At 43.3% G+C, this 25585-nt stretch overlaps 1 protein-coding gene across 1 annotated transcript; it reads left to right on the forward strand.

The window, feature by feature from the left end:
• The first annotated feature begins 2015 nt into the window (after positions 1-2015).
• PSMD12 (proteasome 26S subunit, non-ATPase 12) lies at positions 2016-25297 on the forward strand. The gene is made up of 11 exons (XM_032210946.1): positions 2016-2217; positions 14617-14676; positions 15150-15278; positions 17008-17115; positions 19040-19144; positions 19808-19957; positions 20101-20235; positions 21776-21888; positions 22398-22572; positions 23049-23126; positions 24862-25297. Exons 1-11 carry the CDS (start codon positions 2110-2112, stop codon positions 25069-25071), a joined length of 1371 nt encoding a protein of 456 aa, XP_032066837.1. The 5' UTR covers positions 2016-2109; the 3' UTR covers positions 25072-25297.
• The last annotated feature ends 288 nt before the right edge of the window (positions 25298-25585 follow it).

Here is a 25585-nt window from a genome sequence, read left to right on the forward strand (position 1 = left end):
ATGGCAGATGACTCATCTTTATGACAGTTGCAGTCTTCTGGGGTCATGTGATCACCTTTTGTGACCTTCTAACAAGCAAAGTTAATGGGAAAGCCAGATTAATTTAACAACCGTGTCACTAACTTAATAACTGCAGTGATTCACTTAACAGCTGCTGCAAGAAAAGTCATGAAATGGGGCAAAACAAATATCTCACTCAGCAACAGAAATTTGGGGCTCAATTATGGTCATAGATCAAGGACTACCTATATAAAGAAAGCTTCTAGGGTGCTTCCTACCCCCTTCCATTCCCAGAGCCATGTATTAGGGTGTGTTTTATACAGAGACCAATGATGTATTTATATGTAAGTGTTAGTCAATTTTCTTGGCCTTGGATATAGCCTGGTTTTTGCTGGTACCCAGGCCCTATTAGCTAGATCCCAAGTGAAAAAAATTTGGGCCAAACTTACTTTGAGAATTAGGGAAAAGAGTGCACAGGCATTTATTTACAGAACCAGAACTGAACTCAATGATTCTTCCGCTTCATAATTTCAGGCCAAAGTGATCGTACTCTGACATCTCTTGCTTTCATGAGAATAGGTAAGATGATTCATGACATAAACCTCAATGAAATGGAGCTTCTCTTCCACTTCCTTCCCAATTCTTTCCTGGCTATCAGAACGAAGTGCCGATGGAACAGCTTTCCTCCACCTGATATGCTTCAGCTGTGTCACATGATGACTCCTGAAATGGACTTTTGAAAACTGCAGTTACATACATCTCCAGGTTACCAAGTTGGGGGATGTAGGTCAGTGGTGGGATTCAATTTTTTTTATTACCGGTTCTGTGGGCGTGGCTTGGTGGGCATGGCATGGTTTGGTGGACGTGGCAGGGGAAGGATACTGTAAAATCTCCATTCCCACTCCACTCCAGGGGAAGGTTACTGCAAAATCCCCATTTCCTCCTGATCAGCTGGGACTCGGGAGGCAGAGAATAGATGGGGCAGGGCCAGTCAGAGGTGGTATTACCAGTTCTCTGAACTACTCTGAACTCTGAAATTTCCGACTAGTTCCGGTTCTCCAGAACTAGTCAGAACCTGCTGAATACCACCTCTGTTGTAGGTTTACAACTTCCCATTTAACACACTCCTTTCTTCGGGGTCTTTGGTGCTCCCTAAGCTTGCTCTGTTTTCCTGCAGATATCACTTTACCCAACTAGGTAACAGCATCATTAAACAACAGTGCAATCAAAGAACTACCAACTCAGACATACAAGCAAACCACAGCCTAATCAAGGAACGAAACCACCAAGACCACTCCCACCAAAACTGACAGGGGCAGCCCCTTGTAGATAAAGAGAGAAAATCCCACTACCTTCTAGCACTGATAACGTTACCTAGTTTTGTAACGAAACGTGTGCAAGAAAACAACCAAGCTCAGAGAGCGCCAAGTTCAGCCCTGAGCTGAACTTTTGTTTCCCCAAAAATAAGATCTTCCCATAAATAAGCTCAATTAGGCTTTTGAGTGCATGCACTGAAATAAGACCTCCTGTGAAAATTAGCAGTCCCTGAAAATATTGCAACACAGCAGCAGCCATGAGATGACCACGGTCGCCGCCTCCTGCACCTTAAAAATAATAAGACCTCCCCGAAAATAAGGCCAAGTGCTTATTTCAAGGGTCAAAAGATAATAAGACCCTGTCTTATTTTCGGGGAAACAGGGTACATATATTCTCTTCCATTGGCAGATCCCTCAACAACCCTTGTTTCCCATCTCTTTCTTGAGGATTAACCCCTGAGGCTTAATACAGAGCTTCCATATCTTTGCTGCAAAAATCCGGACGCCCACTAGAGGGCAGAGAGAAAGAGAGGGAGAGAGAGACGCAAAGGCTCACGATGGGGCAGAAGAACGGCTGTGATTCTACAGCGCTCCCTCCTCCCTCCCTCCAAGGTGGCTAACGCAGTGCCTGTCGCCGGGCGTGAAGACGCGAGGGGTCCTGGGCGAGCAGGCTGCCCTCGTGGTTGCCGCTGCCATTCTAGCCAGGGGCTTCCGGTTCCGGTGAGTCAGTGCGTGACTTGAGTGTTTGACTGGAGAGCCCTGCGAGCCATTCAGGGCTGGACGAAAGCGGGCCATGGCGGACGCGGACACCGAGAGGGCCGATGGCCGCATCGTGAAAATGGAGGTGGATTACAGCGCCACGGTAGACCAGCGCCTGCCCGAGTGCGAGCAGATGGCCCGGGTAAGCCAGCAAAGGCCTCACCGAGGGCTGAGTCATGGCGCGGCCCGACTTTAGGCCGCATCGGCCCCTTCGCCGGCAGCCACTGCTCCCCCCGAGAGGGATTGGGGGGTGGGGGAGGATCGCCTCTCCGGACTGACCCTGGCCGGGGGACTCTGGCGAGGCAGATGTGGGGAGAAGGGCGGAGAAGGGCCCTTTGGGCTCGGCAAGCCGCTTTGCCCGGCATGGGAAAGCCCAGGAGGTGCCGCAGACGGGGTGGCTCCGCTCCCTGGGCGGCTGAGATGGGAGAAAGGGGGCGAGATGCTGCTGCTCTCTTTCCCACGGGAAGGGCCGATCGTGCGTGGAGTAGGCTAAGCCGATGCCGTCTTTCTAACATCAGGAGTGGAAGAAGTCGGGACGACCCCCCCCCCCCCAATCCTGTGCATGGTTTTTCGGAGGAACGTGCCCCTCGAAATTAAATAAAAATGTAATAAATATGAAGTACAAAAAAATTAAATAAGGCCTTTGTTGTAATATTACGGCGGCTGGTCTTGAGAGGTAACAAAAAGGTGCCTTGCTTGCATTGGAAAAAAAAGAAGCGATTATGGCTATTTCTTTTTTGAGGTTCGGCAAGAAGAACGATTGACATTTCTCCAGCGTTTAACTCCGTGGTTCTCAACCTTTTTTTGGCCGTGCCCCACCTAAGCATCTCTAAAATCCTGATGCCTCCCTCCCCCAACATATAATTCTTACTTTACTCAAAAAGTGAACTCTACTCACGCAGAGAAAGCCTAAAAGGCCATTAACTTGGTTTAAACAAGGTTCCAGTTGCCCCCACATTGGGAACCATTGGTTTAACAGGAGCTTTAAATTCAGTGGGTTTCTTCCTCACTGTAAATCGGTGTTGTTGCTGCGGCTTCAGGACTTTTAGCTTTATTGCTTAATCTTATTTAGAAACTGCCTCTCACAGGGGAACCCTTTGGCTTCCTTTTTAACTCCTGTCGGATTTATAAGAACATTGGTGTTCTGTTGAAGTAATATTAAAAGATTTGCATGGATATCGGACTATACTGCAAATCTGGGATATTCTATGAATTGTACTGTTTTATTTGTTTCTTGAGTACATGGCATCTCTGCTTAGAATAGTCACATTTTTTCTTTTGCTGTGTGTTATTAATATTAATACACATTCTCCCTCAAAAAGGTGGATTGGGTACTTAAGTATGAAATTTTTCAAATTGTTTTTAGAATTGTGTTTCCCTGATGCTAAAACCTAGGTTTACTTCCTAGAGATGTAATAGCTTATTAAAAGATGTAAGTCCATGGGGGGAAAATCTATTCAGAGTGTTAATTATCTTGAATTTAGAAAATAATACAAAACTGTTCATCACTATCCAGACCAAGTGATGGTGAAGAACTGTTGCTCTCAGCCATATTGATTACATGTGCTATTAAGGGTGTGTACTCATGACTTGCTAAACCCCAAATGATCAAACTGGATTTTAATTTAGTTTGCTGGCCTAAGTGTTTTGATTCATTTAAGGTTAAGCATACTGTATGAATTTAGATTAAGTGGTAAAATCTCCCTACTACAATATTGATCTTAATTTCTGATGATTTCTAGGATGCATCCATACTAGTTTCATGGCAACAATAGAGAAATAGTTAGGTTTTATCTAGTTTTTTCTTTCAAATATTCTGTTTCTGGAATTTCCTGGTGGTCTTTCATTTGAATACCAGCCTGGTTTAAATCTGATTGACTGCTTAAGATCAATCAAGGTTGACCAAGTGCAGTCACCTGTTTATATAGGAATAAACCAGGATTAAATTGTACATGGAAAAAATGTGTAATGTTAAATACAAACTAAAACATTGAACAGAGAGTTCTCCAGTGCACTGCTCAGAGAGCCCAAATGCTGGGTTAACACAGCCTATCTGCCCTTGGACTGAGTGATGTTTTTCTTGACCACGCCTCCCTTTGCCTGCACATGCTCAATTCGAAAACTCAGTCCGCCCGAGTTAGGACTGTTTTGGGAGAGCTCCAGTCTAAGAGCAGAAAGGCTGGAAAAAGTTTCCCAATTTGGACCACGTTTAAATTCTCAGATAGAGGAAATCACGCTTCTACATCAGGTCTGTCTATTTGCCTCCAGTGAGGCTTCCGCTTTAAGAGAAGGGCTGCCGGGTTTCCCTGCTGTTGCTAATTGCAAGCACTGCAGGGGGTTGAAAAGGCTTGCACAGCGGGGGCTGGCTAGCAAGGGAGCAATTAGTGGGATAAACCAAGTTCCCTGTTGGAACAGGGGCGTCCCAGGGGGAGGAAAAGTCCAGCAAGGCTCTGAGAAGGCTCTAAAGCAGGTGAGCCGGATTGCTAGGATTCCCTTGCCTGCTCCATTTTGCCCGGCAACAGCAGCGACGGCTGGAGCCTTCGCGCGCCTTTCAGGGCTGGAAAGAGCGGGAAGCGGCTGCGTGCGCATCCCCCGCCATTTTGGATCGCTCCGACTCACTGGGCAGAGCGGCAGAGCTCAGAGCGTGCGAGGAACAAGGCAGCAAGAAGAGCCCAGCCAGCCAACGGAGCCTCAGCGAGCCCTCAACGACTGCAGAACGCCGCGGGGAGGCTGGGGGCTAGTCTGGGAAGCCAGCTAGTCTCTCCCTCCGGAAAATAAGCTAAGTCTCGGGGAACCGAGGGCGGTGGGAGGAAGGAAATCCGACCCCAAGGCAGCCCTTCCCTCCTGGAGATTCTGCCAGCGCTTTTGGACTGCAAAGGCCAGCGCGTGCCCATCCCAACTCCAGCTATCTTCCAGGCCTCGTGGGGACCTGAAATGGCTGAGGAATGCAGGGAGGCCTTAGGGGATCAGGTGGGGCCCTCCAGCAAGCGCTGCAAGCTGGATCCCTCTGTAAATAAAGGCAAAGGGCACAAAGGCTCACTTGAAAGGTCTTCTCCAAGAGCCACAGTGGATCCCAGGGAGGTTTCAAGGCCCCTTCAGCCAGAACCTAGCCCAGACCGTCGCAGCAGGGAGTCAGCTTCCCCTGATCGTGAGGCCCAATCCCCCGGGGACAGTGAATTCTTGTCTGGGGATAACTATGCATCCAGGGATCCATCTCCTGAAGCATCTTGGGGGTACCCCGACTCCCCTAGCTCCTCCATCGGAGAGGAACGAGATTCTGTCCAGAATTCCCCCTTTGGGAAGGGTGGATCCAGCTCAGGCAGGCCTAGCCAGCGCAGGCCCAGTAAGCAGAAGAAAAAAAGGGGAAAAAGTCCTGCTCTTTCGGATGAAATGAGGGAGGTAATTGCCTTAGCCATCTCCCAAGGGATAGCTGAAGGCATTAAGCGCAAGGGCTCTCGCAAGGGCAAGGCCCCAAAGGAGAAACGCAAACCTAGGGCCTCCACCTCTAAGGAGCCTGTATCCTCCTCCCCATCTTCAAGCCCCTCTCACTCTGGGTTATCAAGTTCTGAGCAGGAAGAAGGGGAGATTTTCGCCCTTTCCGAAGACGAAAACCCCACCCCTGACAAGCCAGAATTCTCTGGCCTGTTTCAACCATCATTATTCAAGTCTATCTTGCACAAAGCCATGACGGCCACAGAGTTAGGCCCCACTTCCAGACCTGAGGCCTCTCAGGCTTCCACTTCCAAGGATCTTAAGCATGGGTTGTTCAAAGAGACAGTAGAAACTCCCGAGGTTATTCCTGTGCCAGACCTATTTATGGACGCGGTACAGCGCCAGTGGCTACAGCCGGGCACCCTGACCAACCCCAGTGGGGGGGATAGAACTCTATATGCAGTAGAAGATAAAATGGAGGAAATCCTCAAATTCCCAGAAGTAGATGCCCCAGTCGTGTCTCTGACTTCCAATTCCAACCTGCCAGCTGAGCTCCTAGAGGGACTTAAGGCAGAAGATAAGAGGTCGGAAAAGGCATGTCAGAAAACACACATGGCGTCTGCCTGGGCCATCAAGGCATTCACCTCTGCCTCCTTTTTTATTAGGGCCACCCTATTCTGGCTGCGCCAACTCAGGTCCAGACCCCCGCCCAGGAAATCTAGGTGGCGCCATGAGCTAACCAAGATTATTACCGCTGTCGAGTATTCGGCGGATGCCACCTTGACAGCAGCAAAATTCTCTTCCAGAGCTCTAGCTTCCAATATCACCTCCCGCCGCCTCCTATGGCTCAGGCACTGGCAGGCCGAAATGAAGGCTAAATGGAAGCTGGCATCGGCCCCATTTAAAGGGGGCTTTCTGTTTGGAGAGGCCCTGGACAAGTTTGTCACCGAAACCAAGGACAAACGCAAGATCCTTCCGGCAACCTTTAAAAGGGGTGACCGGAAAGGGGCGGGGTCCTTTCGTAAGAGACCCTACAGGAGCCAGGAAACAGGGCAATCTTCTCACCCTTCCTCCTATCAGAGGCCCTTTAAGGCAGGGGGGGATAGGCACCAAGACAGATCCTTCGGGGCTCGTGCCAACCAATCCCAGTCTTCCTTTCGGAGACCATTCCGAGGAGGAGGAAACAACAGTGGTGGATCCCGGCCCTTTCGTAAGGGAAAGTGACGGTCACAGGGAGCCCCCCATCGGGGGTCGGCTACGGCTGTATGCCGACAGGTGGGAGGAGATAACATCGGACAAGTGGGTCCTCAACACCATTCGCAAGGGCCTTCTCCTGGACTTCCTATCCTTTCCCCAAAGAAAGTTTATCCGCTGTCCTACCCCCAGGAACCCAGAAAAGAGGGAACGCATGAGGGCAGAAATCTGCCATCTCCTAGAGATAGAGGCGATAGAGCCAGTCCCCAGGGATCAGCAGGGGAGGGGCTTCTATTCGATCCTCTTCCTAGTGCCCAAAAGTTCAGGGGGGTGGAGGGCCATCTTGGACCTCAAGAGCCTAAATCAGCATCTGGCTTACAAGAGGTTCAAGATGCAGTCACTCCACTCCATCCTGGGCTGTGTGAGGGAGGGGGACCTATTGACATCAATAGATCTCAAAGAGGCCTACCTGCATGTCCCCATCCATGTGGCCCACAGGCGGTTCCTGAGGTTCTACGCGGAAGGGAAGCATTTCCAGTACAGGGCTCTTCCCTTCGGGCTATCATCTGCGCCCAGAACATTCACCAAAATTCTGGCAGTGCTAGCGGCTCATCTCCGCAACCATCCGGTTCGTCTGGAATGTTATTTAGACGACATAATCATTCACTCTCTCACCACCAAGCAGGCACACCGCGATGTTTCTCTAACTGTGCAGACCCTGCAGTACCATGGCTTCTCTGTCAACATGGAGAAGAGCCAGTTCCGACCATCCACCTGTATACAGCACCTGGGTGCGGTCATCAACTCCACCTCCTGCCAGGTATTTCTTTCGCCAGACCAGCTGTCGAACCTGAGACGCAGAGTGAAGCACTGCAGCCTTGCCAGGTCGGTACCCATCATTCAGCTGTCCCAGCTCCTAGGGATAATGATCTCGTGCCTGGGGGTGGTTCCCTCGGCTCGCCTTCACGCCAGGGAGCTGCAGTGGTTTCTGCTGCCAGTGCAGAGGGCCAGGAACAGCAACTCACTCAGGCGGGTTCGGCTCCCACGAAAGGTGATCCGGTCTCTGGCATGGTGGAGGTCCAAGGCAGTCAGGAAGGGCTGCCTGTTCAAGGAGCTGGAGAGACTAGTTGTCACCACGGATGCCAGCCTCCCGGGGTGGGGCGCCCACTGTCAGGGCCACCTAGCCCAAGGCCGATGGACTCAGAGGGAGGCCGCCCACAGCATCAATTGGCTGGAACTGAGGGCAGCTCGCCTAGCGCTGAGAAAGTTCGCATCTCTAGTAAGAGGGGCTCATGTACTGTTGATGACAGACAATGTGGCGACAAAAGCGCACATAAACCGGCAAGGGGGCACCCGATCAAAGGCCCTCATGCTCGAGGCAGAAGCGCTGGGCAGGTGGGCGGAACGTCATCTGGCTTCTCTCAGTGCAGATCACATCTCCGGCGTAAGCAACCGGGAAGCAGACTGGCTGAGCCGCCAACGCATCGACCACTCGGAGTGGCGCCTGCACCCGGACCTGTTCCAGCAGATTGTGAGGAGGTTCGGCAAGCCACAGGTAGACCTGTTTGCCACACACAACAACACACAGCTCCCACGCTTCTTCAGTCGCTACCACTCGCCCCAGGCGGAGGGAACAAATGCTCTGAGGTCAGCGTGGCCTCAGGGACTTCTGTATGCCTTCCCTCCACTTCCGCTCATCCCTCAAGTGGTGAACAAGCTCCTGACCGAAAAGGCAGACCTCATTCTGGTGGCTCCCTTCTGGCCCAGAAGGCCCTGGTACGCAGACCTGGTCAGCCTCTCAGTTCAAAGACCTTGGAGAATCCCCCGGGACAAGATTGCCCTCAGCCAGGGGGCCATCACCCATCCGGAGCCCCAGTGGCTGCAGCTAGCCGTTTGGCACTTGAAGGGGAGCTCCTGAGAAAGCAAAAATTCTCTGACCAGGTCATTCGAACAATCCAAGCGTCCAGGAAGCCCTCTACGACTAGAATCTACGATGCCACCTGGGCCGCCTTCTCACGGTGGTGCAAGACTAGGAACATAGAGGCCCCCTCAGCCTCGATCCCCCAGACCCTAGACTTTTTGCAAGAGGGTCTGGATAAGGGCCTTGCAGTCAGCACCCTCAGACGCCAGGTTGCAGCGTTGTCTACCATCCTGGCAAAGGGCTCCTCTCGCTCGCTGAGTCAGCTCCCCCAGATCAAGAGCTTTCTCAAGGGAGCAGCGAACATCAGCCCTCCAACTGTTCACCGGTATCCGTCATGGGATCTTCCATTTGTGCTTAAGGCCCTGACCAAAGCCCCATTTGAGCCTTTAAAAAAGACCAGTCTGCGCTACCTCACCATCAAAACCGCTTTCCTGGTGGCCATTACATCCGCTCGCAGGGTAGCCGAGCTTGCTGCGCTCTCTGTCAGGGAGGATTTGTGCATAGTTCACCCGGACAGAGTAATATTGAGACTTGATCCGTCATTTGCCCCGAAAATTAACTCCCTGTTTCACAGGACTCAAGAACTTATTTTGCCCAACTTCTGTCCCCATCCTTCTCACCCTAAGGAGCGTGAGTGGCACAAGCTGGACGTGAGACGGGCCGTGCGCACGTATGTAAAGAGAACAAAGGACTACCGCCGGTCAGAGGCTTTCTTTGTCTCCTTCCTCCCTGCGTCCCTGGGCCGCAAGGTCTCCTCTCACACTGTGGGACGTTGGCTACGTGCTTGCATCAAACTGGCATATGAGCACCAGGGCAAGACGGCTCCGAGACGAATCACCGCTCACTCCACCAGGAGCGCTGCAACGTCTGCAGCCTGGGCAACCCAGGCCTCTATCCTAGACATTTGTAGAGCGGCCACCTGGGCTTCCCCCACGGCCTTTATTAGAAACTATAAGATTGACACCTTTGCCTCAGCCGAAGCCTCCTTTGGCAGAAGAGTATTACAAAGAGTGGCTGAAATGCCAGAGGCTTCGGCGCTTCCCCACCCTGGGACTCAATAGCTTGGGCATGTCCCAGCATTTGGGCTCTCTGAGCAGTGCACTGGAGAAAGACCGTTGGCTTACCTGAACGGTCGTTCTCGGGGCACTGCGAAGAGAGCCCAAACCCACCCGGGTGTTAGTATTGAACGATGTGGCTGTATTGACTGTAATTGATTACAGGACGGTTCCTTCGTTTTCGAATTGAGCATGTGCAGGCAAAGGGAGGCGTGGTCAAGAAAAACATCACTCAGTCCAAGGGCAGATAGGCTGTGTTAACCCAGCATTTGGGCTCTCTTCGCAGTGCCCCGAGAACGACCGTTCAGGTAAGCCAACGGTCTTTTTGTGCAAAAGAAGGGTCATTAACATTCCTTAGAGTATAATAAATGCAGGGGAAAAACATAGTATTCAGAGTAGGCATTGACACCCTTTAGGTTATGAAAAAAAGATAAAAATTATTTGGCTAAAGAAGTTACTGCACAAAGTTGGAACTTCAGATGCTACCTAGATTTGAAGATCTACCATAAGAAGTTTTCTCTTTTGTACATTTTTGAACATAAAGTTCCATCCATCCATCCATCCATCTATCCATCCATCTCTCTCTATAGCTGCCCAATTCATCAATCAAGTGACTCCATATTGTTGGTATGATTAAATTATTGGAAGAAGATCTGCTGCCTCTCCTAATATGGAAAGAACTGTGTGGCACATGAAATTAACACTCTGAAATGGTCCATTACCTGTTGGGAATGTTTTCCTTTAACAGTACTGTTTTTTGGAACCAAATTGTAATAGCACTGTTAATTCATTTTGTCATGAAGGGCTTCCTGTAGTAACACATTTTTGAATTTGTTTGTTTGTGTAAACATTTTCCCCAGCTTGGGTTTTTTTTGGGGGGGGGCAATAGCAAGGAATTTTTCAGGGCAATACACTAATGGCAATAAAGTACATATAACTAGCTGCAATAATTTAATTAGAATAGCTAATGTAAATTATTATGTTTGGAGAACAGAAATATGTTTGCTGTTTACTTGAGAGGGGAAGCAAAATGAGGTGCATGCTATAATTTCCCTTTCAGCATCTAAATGGCCTTCCAGCTCCAGCGGTCCTTGGAGGAAGCAAACTATCTAGACCCCTTCCAGTCAGGCTTCAGACCCGGTTACAGCACAGAAACCGCTTTGGTCGCATTGACCGATGATCTCTGGAGGGCCAGAGATGGAGGACATTCCTCCATCCTGGTTCTCCTCGACCTCTCAGCGGCTTTCGATACCATCGACCATGGTATCCTTCTGCGACGACTGTGGGAGTGGGAGGCGCCGTGTTGCGGTGGTTCTCCTCCTACCTCTCGGACAGGTCGCAGTCGGTGTTAGTGGGGGGGCAGAGATCGTCCCCTAGGCCCCTAACTTATGGGGTGCCTCAGGGCTCGGTCTTATCCCCCCTACTATTCAACATCTACATGAAACCGCTGGGTGAGATCATTCGCAGGCACGGGATTAGATACCATCAATATGCGGACGATACTCAACTGTATCTGTCCGCCCCGTGCCAACTCAATGAAGCGGCAGACGTGATGAACCGCGGCCTCGAAGCTGTTATGGACTGGATGAGGGTTAACAAGCTCGTGCTCAACCCAGAAAAGACCGAGTGGCTGTTGTGTTTCCCTCCCAGAGATTCGACCAATATTCCATCACTCAGGCTGGGGGGTCAAATTCTACACCCCTCAGAGAGGGTTCGCAACTTGGGAGTCCTCCTGGACTCACAGCTATCGTTTGACCACCATTTAATGGCTGTGACCAGGGGGGCATTCGCCCAGGTTCGCCTGGTGCGCCAGTTGCGACCCTACCTGAAGCGGGAGGCTCTCACAACAGTCACCCGGGCCCTTGTGACCTCTAGGCTGGAATACTGCAACGTGCTCTACATGGGGCTGCCCTTGAAGAGCATCCGGCGACTTCAGCTAGTACAGAATGCGGCCGCGCGAGTGATTGTGGGTGCACCTCGGTTCACCCGCATAACACCTATCCTCCGCGAGCTGCGCTGGCTACCTGTCGATCTCCGGATGCGCTTCAAGGTGCTATTAGTCACCCATAAAGCCCTACATGGCAGTGGATCTGGATACTTGAGAGACCGCCTTCTGCCAATTACATCCCTGCGACCAATAAGATCACATAGATTAGGCCTCCTCCGTATACCATCGGCCAGCCAGTGTCGGCTGGCAACTACAAGGAGGAGGGCCTTCTCAGTAGTAGCCCCGACCCTTTGGAACGAGCTCCCCGTAGAGATTCGCACCCTCGCCACCGTCCAGGCCTTCCGCACAGCCTTGAAGAACTGGCTCGCCCGTCAGGCCTGGGGACAAGGATAATTCCCCTCCCGAATGATGAATGTATGTTGTTTATTATTTTATTATATGTCTTACCTTAATGTCTGTATCTCCCCTTCCCCTATTTTATGTGAGCCGCCCTGAGTCCCCTCAGGGAAAAGGGCGGCCTACAAATATTAATAAATCTCTAAATCTCTAAATCTCTAAATGAATACCTTATAGACTTGTTCTTGATAAACATTAGAAAAATAATTTCTGACACAGCTTTAATAGCATCCTGTTCCTTTGAAATTGAGTATAAAATTAAGGAAACTGATTCTAAATTCAGGAAACTTAAAGGTATAGTTTGACACTCACTTTTTAAAATGGGTATATATTTTCTTGGTAATATTGGGTACCTTATTTCAGGAATTCCCAACCTCTAGCCCACTGCCAGGCTGTGGCCTGTTTGGAACCGGGCTGCGTGAGCAGCTGGTTGGTGCATGCATGCAGCTCTACCTGTGCAAGTGACAGGCCAGCCCGCACACACTTGCGGAGCTCGACTTGTGTGAGCAGTGGACTGGCATGCAAGTGGGCCAGGCTGGCACTTGAAGGGGTCAATTCCTTCCCCCCCTTGCTGGGCTGCCAAGCCATAAAGCTGGGAACCACAGACTTCTTTGGAAGAGAATACAGGTAGTCCCCAACTTACATCAGTTTGTTAAGTCACTGTTCAAAGTTACACCACCACTGAAAAAAGTGACAGGAAAAAAGTGACAGTTTTCACATTTACGACCATTCTATTCATGATCCATTTGACCATGGTTACGTGATAAAAATTCGGATGCTTGGAAACTGACTCATATTTATGACGGTTGGCGTGTCCTGGGGTCATGTGATCACCTTTTGTGATCTGTTGACAAGCAGAGTCAATGGGGAAGGTAGATTCACTTAATAACTGTATTACTAGCTTAACTTTCAGTGGTCACTTAGCTGTGGCAAGAAAGGTCATAAAATGGGGCAAAACTCACTTAACAAATGTCTTCCTTAGCCACTGAAATTTGGGGCTCAATCATGGTCATAAGTCAAGGACTATCTTTAGAAAGTGGTTGTAATTTAAACTTTGCTTTCCATCTGCAAAAGAACCACAGATAGCTAGATTGGATACATGCATGCATGCATGCATGATAGATCGATTGTCTTATTCCTGGTGTTAATATTGACATAAGTGTAGTTGAAATCAACATGATAAGTGATTCTATTTTAAATTTAATTGCTTTCCATGCAGCTTGGTTACATTTAATACAAGCATTCCTATTTTAAATTTAACAAGTAACATCTTCCAACAATACAGCAGTATTTAGCCATGTTTTACTAAAGAAACCATCATTTTCTTATGTGATCTAATCAGTTGTGGTTTGCAAAGCAGTGTTTTTATTTTATTTTATAAATTTTATTAAGGTTTACAAAGAAGTCTTGTTGGATTCCCATAAACAAGCAAGATATATTTTGGCTTTGAAACCAAGCCATAGTTTCCTAACTTATAATTGCTCTTAACTCAGAGTCACTCTGACAATGAGATGGGCGGTACTTAAATATGATTAAATAAATAACACATTTTCATCCAGTTTTGTGATATGTTGTATTTACTGATATATAACTTGGCAATTTAGTTAATTTAGAAGTACTATTTTTTCGGAGTATAAGACACACCTTATCCGGAAGAGGGGGAGTGAAACCATGGTTGCTGGCAGCGACACTTAAGGGCGTGGGCTCTAAGAAGCGGCTGCCAGGGCCAGGGCAGCTGCTTCTTAGAGCCCATGCCCTTAAGTGTTGCTGCCAGTGACCATGGTTTCACGGCCTCTCTCTCGGATAACAGCCGACAGGAGAGGAGAGGCAGCGCGCGCTGGGCGAAGTTTCACCACCCCGCTCCAATGAGCGAGGGGAGGGAAGAGTCCAGCAGCTCCCAGGGCACTTCTTCGCCACTGGCAGGGATGCCGGGGACCCCATCCCCTGCCCCACCTGCCACCTCAAATTGTGTCCCACCACAAAATGCGCATCTTAATAGAGCCACGACGCGGGTTTCCTTTGCTGCCTGCGCACTCCAGGTGGCCAGCTGCCAAGCCAGCAATTGGCTGGCTGCCTCTAATCTGCCTGCCCTGTGTCCGTGCCCGGCTCCTGTCCTTTCGCTTTTCTCCCTGCCTCCTCCAGCCGATGGTGCTGGCCAGGAGAAAACCGGCAGCGAGTTGTAGAGGAGGAGGAGGCTCTGTGATGTGCACCGGGGAGCTGGGAAGGAAAGCATTTTCTGGTGGCATCGCCTGCCACCTGGAACTGCCTGCCACCTGGAACATGATGCACTTGTTTGGCCTCTGCAGGCGCCCTTTTTGGAATCAGGGAGGGGACCCTATAGCCCAAAAATGCTTTCATTGAAAAGGCTTTCATCGCAGTTCCCCAGGTAGCTTCAGGAATCAGGCACCATGTGAAAGTGAGGATCCCCGCCGCATGGAACCCCCCGAAAATGTGACGCGCGGAGCTACATTCAGAGTATAAGACGCACCCAGATTTTCACCCTCTTTTTGGAGGTAAAAAGGTGCATCTTATACTCCAAAAAATATGGTACTTTACTTTTTTCATTTTGTTTTAAACACCATACTTTTGTTTTAGGATGGAAGGCTTCAGGAAGCAATTGAAACATTGCTGTCACTGGAAAAACAGACTCGAACTGTAAGCATTTTTAAAATGAACTAGTCATTTCTTCATCTTTAAAAATTAGTCTTTCATTTTTTTCATAAATTGTATATGACTCTTCTGCAGATACCAAAATAGCAATTGATGTCTTTTGCTCCAGCTTTTTATACGTTCTTATAGACAATGAGATTCTCATTGACTTTAGAAAAGCATGAAAGAGAGTTAATTTACAGTACACAAGTATGTGAGTTAATGCTTAAATAATCTTAAATAAGATAAAGTAAAATCTCCATTTATAAGCAAGAATAAAACGTGGAAAAATTTATGTGTACTGGAATAACGAATTTGTCATTACTGAATTTTGAGTTATTTTTCTTCCTGTACGCTTGATCTTGCAATCAGAAATGTATTTCTTTTCATAAATAGTTAGGTTTTTAAATTTTTTAAAGGAACTCTTGCAAATATTTTGCACTAAAAATGATATATTTTATCTCCTATGCTTTTTTAAGGCTTCTGATATGGTTTCCACATCTCGCATCTTGGTTGCTGTAGTAAAAATGTGTTATGATGCTAAAGACTGGAATGCTCTTAATGAAAACATCTTCGTTCTTTCAAAAAGGAGGAGTCAATTAAAACAGGTGAGTTTACTGAGGGAAGTTTAGAAGGTTAGAAAAAACATACTTTTCCATTCTTGTAAGAAGTTGTCCATCTGTCCCCCCTCCCTCTCCAAATTACATGACCACATTTTGGATGCTTGGTAACTGGTTCACTTTTATAATCGGTTGCAGCATCCCAGTCACATGACTGCAATTTGTGATGTTTTTTGCTGATTTCTGCCAAAAAAAATGCCCATCCAGAAGAATGAGTTCTTATTTATGACTGGTGTTCACTTAATGACAGCAGTGATTTACTTAACGACCACCACGAAAAGTGCTGTGTGGGTGGGTGCCTGAACTTATAACTGTAATGACTTATGACTGGCAATCCAGTCTCAGTTGCGGTTATAAGTTGAGGACTTCCTGTATTTCTCTGATGTGGTCTCCTATGGTACAGCTCGGCAACTATTGGCATCAGTTTTACATAAACAAATCAAGATTTCATATGTATAAAAGAGAATTGGATAGAATTGTTTCCTGAATCATATCAGGTCAAATGAAAAGTGATTCTGTATTTTGAAGGCGGATTCCTTGCAGTTTAAAATAATTTATACTAGTTGTTTTAAGATTTGTGTAAGGTTAAATCCTGGTGACTTTTTACCATCCTGTGTAGCTTTTATTGCTTAAACCTAACAGTAGGTTTTACTTAAAGATTAGATCTGGTGCAAAGTCTACTTTTCACTTCCTATCTATTGCGGTTTATGCATAGTGACATAAGTGTACTGTGTACAGCATCCCGACTCAACTCCTCTTATTCGTGTGAAGTAGACTGGGTTGAGACACAGAGACAACGATCGATTCAGAGACAGCTAAATTAAATTACTTGAGTTTCTAGCTAATTTTGATTGATCACTGGATAACTTGAAGGTACATAATAAAGAAGTTTTTATGTTGATCCTAAATAATTCGAATGGTGTAGATTTATATTCAAGCTTATATTTTTATTGTTTTATAAAAATGGCTGCAATTTGTAATTAGATTTACTATGGTAGTGGCCATGAATGATAACATTGCTTTGACTGAAATGTGATGCTCCACAAATTGATAAGCTGTCCTGGTGTAAGACTAAGTTTATTTTTGTTGTTTAAATTCTTTTTGCTCCCTTTCAACTATTGCTTGATTGCTTTAAAAAAAACACACCCAAAAGATGCATTTGAAGCAAATAGCTCAAGATATATAGAGTACAAATAGCAGTTCAAAGTTTCAGGCAAAATTAAATTGTGGTATTTTTCTTTTTAGTAAAGTTGTACACAATGCTACTGTAGTATAGTATGCAAGGAAAAAATTAGTCCTTGTTTTAATTTTAAGTTGTAGAAGTCATGATGAGTATAAAGAAATAACTTCTTTTGAAATCCTAAAGTAGGCAAATGCCTTGTTCTTTTCCACATAGTACTGGAGATGTTTCTTCTTTTAGGAGGTTTATCTTACTAAAAAGTAGGAAATATTAGACAAAAATAGCTCAACTGTATCCTTTTGCAGGAAGGTTTATTTTTGTTTTGCTCCATGTAGTGCATATGTGAAAGGCAAAAAATCATTGACAACTTCCTATTTGTTTTGTCATGTCTTCCTTGGATTGCAAACATTTTCCATTCCCTTTGATATTTTGAAATAAAGTTCCATAACAGGCAATATTACTGAAACAAATGAACACCAATGCTGTCTGTGCAAGTTTATTTTCAGTAAGTGTAATTTTCCTCATTATTTATGCTAGGCAGTTGCTAAAATGGTCCAACAGTGCTGTACGTACGTTGAAGATATGGCAGATTTGCCAACCAAATTGCAGCTGATTGACACGTTACGTACAGTGACGGAAGGAAAGGTAAGATATTTTGCTTTTTGCAATCTGTGGCTTTTTTATTTTCTTTGTCATACTTATATAACACTCAGGGTTTTCTTGGTGTCTTGCAAACTAAATATAGTTATCATGAAATAATTTGATAAATTCCAGCTTTAATATTTGCTAATAGAGGGTATAAAACAGCATAGAAATCGGCACGCCAAGAAGTCAAGAAATACCCCAGTGACTAGTATTTGAAAGAACAACCTTGAAGGCCTTTGGAAAAATATTCAAATGCTGAGATGTGTCTGTACCTACAAAGATCAGAATCATACAAGCCATAATGTTACCTGTGACATGCTATAAAAAGTGAATGTTGGATTTGGAAAAAGCAAGATAGAAAGAAGCACTGATGCTTTTGAACTATGTTGTTGGAGAAGACTTGTGAGAAAAATATGGATAACTAGAAAACAAACCAATACAATCATTGAACAAATCCGCCCAGATTTCTCATTTGAGGTACAAATGATGAAGCTCAAATTAAACCTATTATGTGAAGACCTACCTCTCCAAAGGCTTGGAAAGATGGAAAGAAGAGGGTGGCCAGCAGCAAGGTGTGGGAGACTCAGTTATTGTGGCGATGAGTGCACCATTAGAAGACCTGAAGAACTAGGTTAGGAAGAGTTCATCATGGAGAAAGTCTATGGGGTCAACAACTTGATGGCATTTAATCAATTAATCTTGATCCATTTATTCTTCTATTTACCTTGTGATTCAGTCCTCATTCTCTCTATATAAAAGGTATCGGTTTTATAGTAGTCACTCACATTTGAATTCAATCTGCATATATTCATTTATTTACCCATTCATTCTTGCTCTTTTCCTTGTTTTATCACCGGAGGTTCTTAAGAAACTTACTGTTTTCATTCAGTGTACTTTTATGTGGCGTTTGACATATCCAGCCCAAATGGCAGAAATACTGATGTCTACGTTTGACAGTATTACTAGCTTAGTACATAAGGGACAGTGTGTCTTCTCAGCAAGACATTCAACACAGTGTCTCATAATACCTTCATTAAAGAAATGGTAAAATGTCGATGAGGTAAATGTAAGATGGATTTGTAATTGATTCTCAGCATTCATAGAATACTGATCATTAGCTCCACATTAGCTTGGAAAGTATTATTGAGTAGATGGCAGAACACAGAATCAGTATACAGTAAAACCTCCAGTCACGACTATAATCTGTTCCATGACTTCAGTCACAACTCAGTTTGGTCGTCACCAGAAGTGAGACTGCACACGCACATACCAAAAAAAAAAAATGGTGTGGAAGGGGAAAGCACTGTGGCTGTGTTTGATCACTGAGTATTTGTTTGCGATCAGATGCAAAAATGTTGTGAAATTTTTGGCCGTCACCCGTTTTGGTCGTGTCAGAAAGGTTTGTGACCAGAGGTTCTACTGTACAGATAAAGATATGACAGAAGCTCTGGCTTTCCCTCTTCTGTCACAGATCCAGGATACTTGGTAACTATTTATATGTCTTCCAAATCTCTCCTCAGTCATGGTGTATCTGAAACATCTATTCAATATATTAAGTTGGCCTTTTGATTTAATAGCACATAAATATACATTAACTCATTAACATGTTAAGCTTTTACTGTATTTTTACTTTGGCTTTTATTTTTTTCCAATTTATTTTTTATTATTTACATTATAAAATATGAATATGATGCTATAGAATATAGATTACAAGTGAAGATTTAGATGAATTAAATCTTAAACTGAAAAAACGTTTATATATCCATTATTTTTAAGATATTAATAAACATAAGATTGCTTGTATAATTGATTCCAAGTATATACAAATATATTTTATATTTGTAAAAATAAAAGGGCTTCTTCCACATACACAACACTAGGTTTATGCGGTGGTTAATTCTTAATTCTGCCTTGCTGTTTTTAGATATACGTTGAAATTGAGAGGGCTCGGCTGACAAATACACTAGCAAAAATAAAAGAACAAAATGGTGACGTAAAAGAAGCAGCCTCAATTTTGCAGGAACTTCAGGTAATATAAAAGAATAGTTTAGCTTGGGATCAGTGCCCATGTTTCAAATACTGTCATCTCTCTTTCCAATTTTTAAAAGTTGTTTTGATCAGTTATCTAGTAGTCAAAGAAGAACATTAAATAGTGCAGAGGTTTTGGGGTATTTATCTGTTGTGTTTTAGAAACCGTTTAAATAAAGTGGTTAAATACATTGACCACACAATATTGTTTACTTGCCAGTAAGGGTTGCTAAACTTACCTTTTCCAGCCAGAAGATAACCAGCTTTCTAAGAAAACAATGAAAATATTTTCTAAGAAGATATACTAGGTGGGATCTGAAATCCAGTCTGACGCACATCATTTTTTTGCAGTGGTAGTTTTTTTCTCACCCTACCCCCAGCCTTTAAGAATAGATTTTTGAGGGCTTAGATTGATACCAAAAAAGCTTAAATTTCACTTTGAATTTGACCAACATTCAAAATAAATGAAGCTTAGCTGGGAATTGAACAGACTTTGTCTACAGAAACTTGTTATACTGTAATTGTTTGGATTTGCCGTAGACTTGTAACTACCAACCAAAGAGTTTTATGTCAGTTAAAAATTAATAATGCTTTTGTTAGCTTTGTGTGCAGTTCTTAGAATTTCACGTTTCTCAGTCTAATATTTTCATGCTCTGAACTTTAGGTGGAGACCTATGGATCGATGGAAAAGAAGGAACGTGTGGAGTTCATCTTGGAACAGATGAGGCTTTGTCTGGCTGTAAAGGACTACATTCGAACTCAAATTATAAGCAAAAAAATTAACACCAAATTTTTCCAGGAAGAAAACACCGAAGTATGTATGGTAGTAGAAAACTTTTGATTTGCTGCTTTATGGGGTGTTATTCACACATCTTAAATAGTCCTCACACTACTGGGGAAGTGAAGATGTGTATGCTTAATGTGTCTTTCCTAACCCAATGTTATTTGACATTTCAGAAACTAAAATTGAAATACTACAATTTAATGATTCAGTTGGATCAGCATGAAGGTTCTTATCTTTCCATTTGTAAACACTACAGAGCTATTTATGATACACCTTGTATCCAGGCTGAAGGTGAAAAATGGCAACAGGTAAGAGCAAGAGGAGATTAGATTATAAGCTGTTAATGTCTGTATAAGCAAATGCTGCCTTTATGAAGGTACTCATTTTAATTTTTAGGGCAATGAAAGTCAAATGTTATCGTTTTCCTATTATAATCAATATTTTAGCGAAAAAGTGATTTATATTCCAGGTACATTTCTTGAAATAGCATTTTATTGTTTCTAGAACAGCTTCAAAGTTACTTTCTTTTTTATTAAATAAAATGTAGTTTGTGTTATATTTGATAGAATAGAACAGGGGTCCCCAACCTCAGAGCCCCAGCTCACCATCTGGCTGCGGCCTATTCAGAATTGGCCCATGTGAGTGGCTGATGGGCACTTGGTGCTCTGGCCCATATGGAAAATACTGTATTTTCAGACATAGTTAGATACTTTTGGGCACTTTTGCAAATGGGGAATGCTTCTTCACGTCTTGAAAATTGCTTTAATTCAGTTAAAGCTTTTGAAGTAGGAAGGAATAATTTTTCATGTTTCTCTGTAAAGCTGTTTCACATATTGCTCAAAGAGTTTTTCTCCCAGTTAAGATTAAAAAACTGCACGGAGAATGAAGAATCAGCATTGTTGGACATGCAGGCAGTGCTGGAGGCTGGTGCTTTGTTTTGCAACATCTAGCTTCCTATCTTTTTAATTCAAATATATGGGTACACAGGAGACCCAGATATACAGGTCTCTGTTGCATTGACAGAGGAAACACTGGGCAGAGAGCTCATTCCAACCTGCTTAAATCTGCATTGCTTAAACTTGCTTTAAGCAATGCAGATTTTTCCACATTCTGTTTACGATAACTAGAATTGGGCAGAACCTTTGAAGAGTGACCTTCATAAGGGCAGGATTCTCCACGGATGCTCATCTCTCTTTCCACCTTGCATACATTTGCTCCAGCATGTAGTCAATCTACTGTAGTAGGAATCTGAACCAAGCTTGATTCTCATGCATGTAAGGGCATGAAAAGATAGTTGGGAGCTATACATGATAGGAAAATACTGATATGAAAGAAGTCAGATTTTAACACTAAACCGCTGAAAAAGTTAAAAATACTATGTGTGAAAATTCTGAAAAGGCCCAGGAAGCAAAAGTTATTTGTAGTGATGGTATTAAAAATTTGCTACAGATAAAAATACATGTAAATTATTTAAGATGCAAGAAATCAGAGCTCCCTATTTGCTTAATTTTCAAGGAATTGAAAACTCCATACAAATTTATGGAACAATGTTCCAAGGTACATATATAGGAATGCCACTAATTCCCCTTATATCTTCTTTAAAATGAAGAATTCTAGCCTAACAAGAAAACTTTAAATTGTTTTCAACAAATATCCTCATTTTGTATATAAAATTGATTATCAGTTTGGTTCCTTTCAAATCTCCAAACTTATAATTCTGAGTTAAGTTTGATTGCAAATTGGTACATAATTTTTTTAAAAAAATCAGCTTCTTGTTCTACATAAAGTTGTTTATTTTAACATATCACTAAGTCTACAGATTGGTTTCTTTCTCTTTCTCTGAAACAGGCACTGAAGAGTGTTGTATTATATGTCATCCTATCCCCTTATGATAATGAACAGTCTGATTTGGTGCACAGAATAAGCAGTGATAAAAAACTAGAAGACATCCCCAAATATAAGTATGTGGCTTCTATTTTTTTAAAAATAAGAATACATTTGGGATGAAATCTGCAGAAATGCTAATTTGCAGAATATGTTCCCTGTAGAATTTCATATAACCCTGTGTTGTTGGTAGGGAGATGGCTAAGATATGTATTTGAACGTATTTGAATTACTCCATTTATAGAATGTAAAATGATAGTTGTGATGTTGGTGTGCCTGTAAGTTATCGATTTCTGTTTCCAAGTTTTGAATATGTATATGTGTTAAACTGAAACTATTAGTATCCTCGATGCATATTTGTAAAGAATTTTTGGTAAATAGATATGTACATACTGATATGTATAGTGGTGCTGGTATACTCTTTTGAATGAATAGTTTAGTTTCTGACATATTAATGCAATTACACATATCTAACTAAGAAAGCAAGTAAGGTAGATTAATGCACTGGTACCACTGGCAGAATTCTTTTAGAAAATGCAGTGTTCTGATGGACGTGAAGATGATTTAGCCATCTTTTTTTAAACAGAGATCTTTTAAAACTGTTTACTACTATGGAATTGATGCGCTGGACTACTCTTGTGGAGGATTATGGGAAAGAATTGAGGGAAGGATCCCTCGAAAGTCCTGCAACAGATGTGTTTGGCTACACAGAGGAAGGGGAAAAAAGATGGAAAGATTTAAAAAACAGAGTAGTGGAACATGTAAGTCAATTCTGTTTTTTAGCCCTTTGTCATTAATAGCCATCCTTTTTATTGAAGCTGTTTTGTTGGTGGGACTGACATAGTGCTTATTGTCAAACTCTATTTGAGAAGTTATTTTTGACAAATAATACATCTTTGTTCTAGTTGGAGTATAGGAATATAAATTGAATAGTGTAGCAGTGCTGTTCCATATAAATAAACTTTGATACAGAGAAGAATGTGAAAAAATGTTGTCTTTAAAATGTAATTCACTGCTAATTCCTTCCAGCAACTTGTTTGATATACATTAAAGTTGTATCTGAGAATATCTTGTAAGTTTCCTACATAATAAACGGAATAAATTATTTAACTTAGTCTCAATAAGTATTGAAACGTAAGCAAATGCTTGAATCCATTGCAAGATTTCCTTTTATATTTTGGGAAATTATTTCAATGAATACCTAACAAGGGTCTATTCTGATTTTTTTTCTCTTTAGAATATTAGAATAATGGCAAAATATTATACCAGAATTACTATGAAGAGAATGGCACAACTTTTGGATTTATCAGTTGATGTAAGTGATGCTCAAGATTGCTTATGGCTTTCACATGAGAGAAAATATATGATACAGTTGGAAAAAAAGAGCATAGTATTTTTGGAGCTTTTAGAAACTGATTTCCATGGTGATGTACTTTAATTTGGTAGTAGAATCAGTAAATCTCATTGAGATTCTGCTCCTGTACATACTTCTCTGGACTTATTTATAAGTGAACTTATATCTGAGTAAATTTATGTAAATTTGTACTAGAAGCAGGGGGGCAGGGGGGAGTTAGTTTTTGAATTAGTATTGGCTCCTGGCAATTGCTGTGACTAGTCCCTGTGGCATTGGGGGGAGATTTTTTGAAAGTGGTTTGCCAATTAATGAAATATACCTGTTATATTTCATCTATAATACAATGTTGTAAAAAGTATGCAGACTAAAAAGAAACGTTTCTTAAGATGTAGTTTCTTAGCTATTACCAATGACAAGCCAACTGTAACCTGAAATCTAGCAAAAAAGCTAGTGAGCCTTTCAGAACACTGGTGTTTGCTAATGTTTTAGTAAATACCATCTCTAACCTACTGGAGGGGATCCGGAGTATTTCAGAACACTGGCGTTCAGTAGTGTTTTGGTGAATGCCATTATTGCCACCTTTCATAGTGAAGACTAGCTCTCTCAACCTGTCAAAACAATGGCATTCGCTATCATTTTCACCAAGTTTAAGGCCTGTTCCTCCAGCGCACCAAAGGATTTCCCTTCTGGAAATTCTGAAAAATCCCTTGCCATGTTGAAAGAGCAGGACGTGGAATGCTAGAGGACTGCTAATCTAGAAAAAGTGCTATCAAACACCATAGCTAAACATCTTAAGTGCTATTGCAATAGTTTCAATGATAGTTCTCTTCTGGTAGGTTGGGGAGAGGGCCCATGCCTCCTGGATTGGGGGTGGGGGCTGGCCCTCTTCCCAGGACTCTGTTTGACACCCTCCTCCCCCATAGTCACTTAAACACAGCTAGAAGATTCAGGATTGCAGCTAATGAGCAAAGTGGTGATGTGGCATCTCACTTAGCAACTGCTTCACTTAACAACTGAGATTCTGGACCCAATTGTGATCATAAGTGAAGGGCTACCTGTGCAATCAAAATTTCAATGCTGAACCACATTTTTTAAAAAAAAATAAGGGATGACATCAGTTATGCCACCTAAATATAAATGTTTCATAAGTACATTTCATTGGAAGTATTTTTGTGCATGTACAGGTAGTCTTTGACTTATAACAGTTCATTCAGTGAGTGCTCAAAGTTACAACAGCACTGGAAAAAGTGAATGACCATTTCCCTCACTTCCGACCCAAGTAGCCTCCCCATGATCATGAGATCAAAAATTCAGATGCTTGAGAAGTGGTTCATACTTAGGAGTGTTGCTGTGTCCCAGGGTCATGTGATCCCCTTTTGAGACCTTTGGACAAGCAAGGTCAGTGGGAAAGCCAGATTCACTTATCAACCGGGTAACTGACTTATCCACTTCAGTGATTTACTTAACAATTGTGGGAAGAAAAGTCGTAAAATGGGGCAATACTTACTTAACAAATGTCTCTTTTAACAACAGAAACTTTGGGGTCAATTGGGGTCATAAGTTGAGGACTGCCTGGATATTCATTCATTTGTTCAGAGTATAGATAACTGACGTACTACTCTGAAACAATGACATTTCATTCAGAATGGTTTGTTAGTTTGACTACCTGATTCTCTGTCATTTATTTGCTTTACAGGAATCTGAAGAATTTTTGTCCAACTTAGTGGTGAATAAGACCATCTTTGCAAAAGTTGATAGGCTGGCAGGAATTATCAACTTTCAGAGACCCAAGGACCCAAATAACTTACTCAATGACTGGTCTCAAAAGCTCAATTCACTGATGGCTCTAGTTAACAAAACTACACACCTCATTGCCAAAGAGGAGATGATACATAACTTGCAATAAGGTGCCTCAGTAGCCTTAATGCTTTAGAGAGGCATTGAATTGGCCATAGAGACTTTATCCCACTGTATATTTTTTCATCTCTCCCTTCCAGATGAAACTTAGAACATAATCACTCTTGAAGAATTGTTGACAATTAAGTTCCTTTGATTATTGATTTGGTTTATAACAATTTTTTTTTCTGCAATTGATGGGGAAAAATAAAATTGTACCGCTTGTGTAATGGAAATGGCCTTTGATTTATACCAATTCATCCTGGATTTGTCTGATTTGCATATCTTTTTACATTGTTAGATATAAGTTGTAATACATTCTTTTATAAAGAAATGTGACAAAGTGTTTATTTAATGTTGATTCTCCTAGACTGAAATTTCAAGCATGGAACAAGTATAATTTCTCTCCTATGTTAAAGTATGGTAGGTTTATAGCAGATCAAGAAAAGCATGGAATTAAGTTGTAGCTGTTTTGTATGGTTTTTATACATCAATACTTTTTACTTACATTTAGCTAGGTACGT

The sequence above is a fragment of the Thamnophis elegans genome, chromosome 2 (assembly GCF_009769535.1).
Source record: "Thamnophis elegans isolate rThaEle1 chromosome 2, rThaEle1.pri, whole genome shotgun sequence".
NCBI lineage: Eukaryota > Metazoa > Chordata > Lepidosauria > Squamata > Colubridae > Thamnophis > Thamnophis elegans.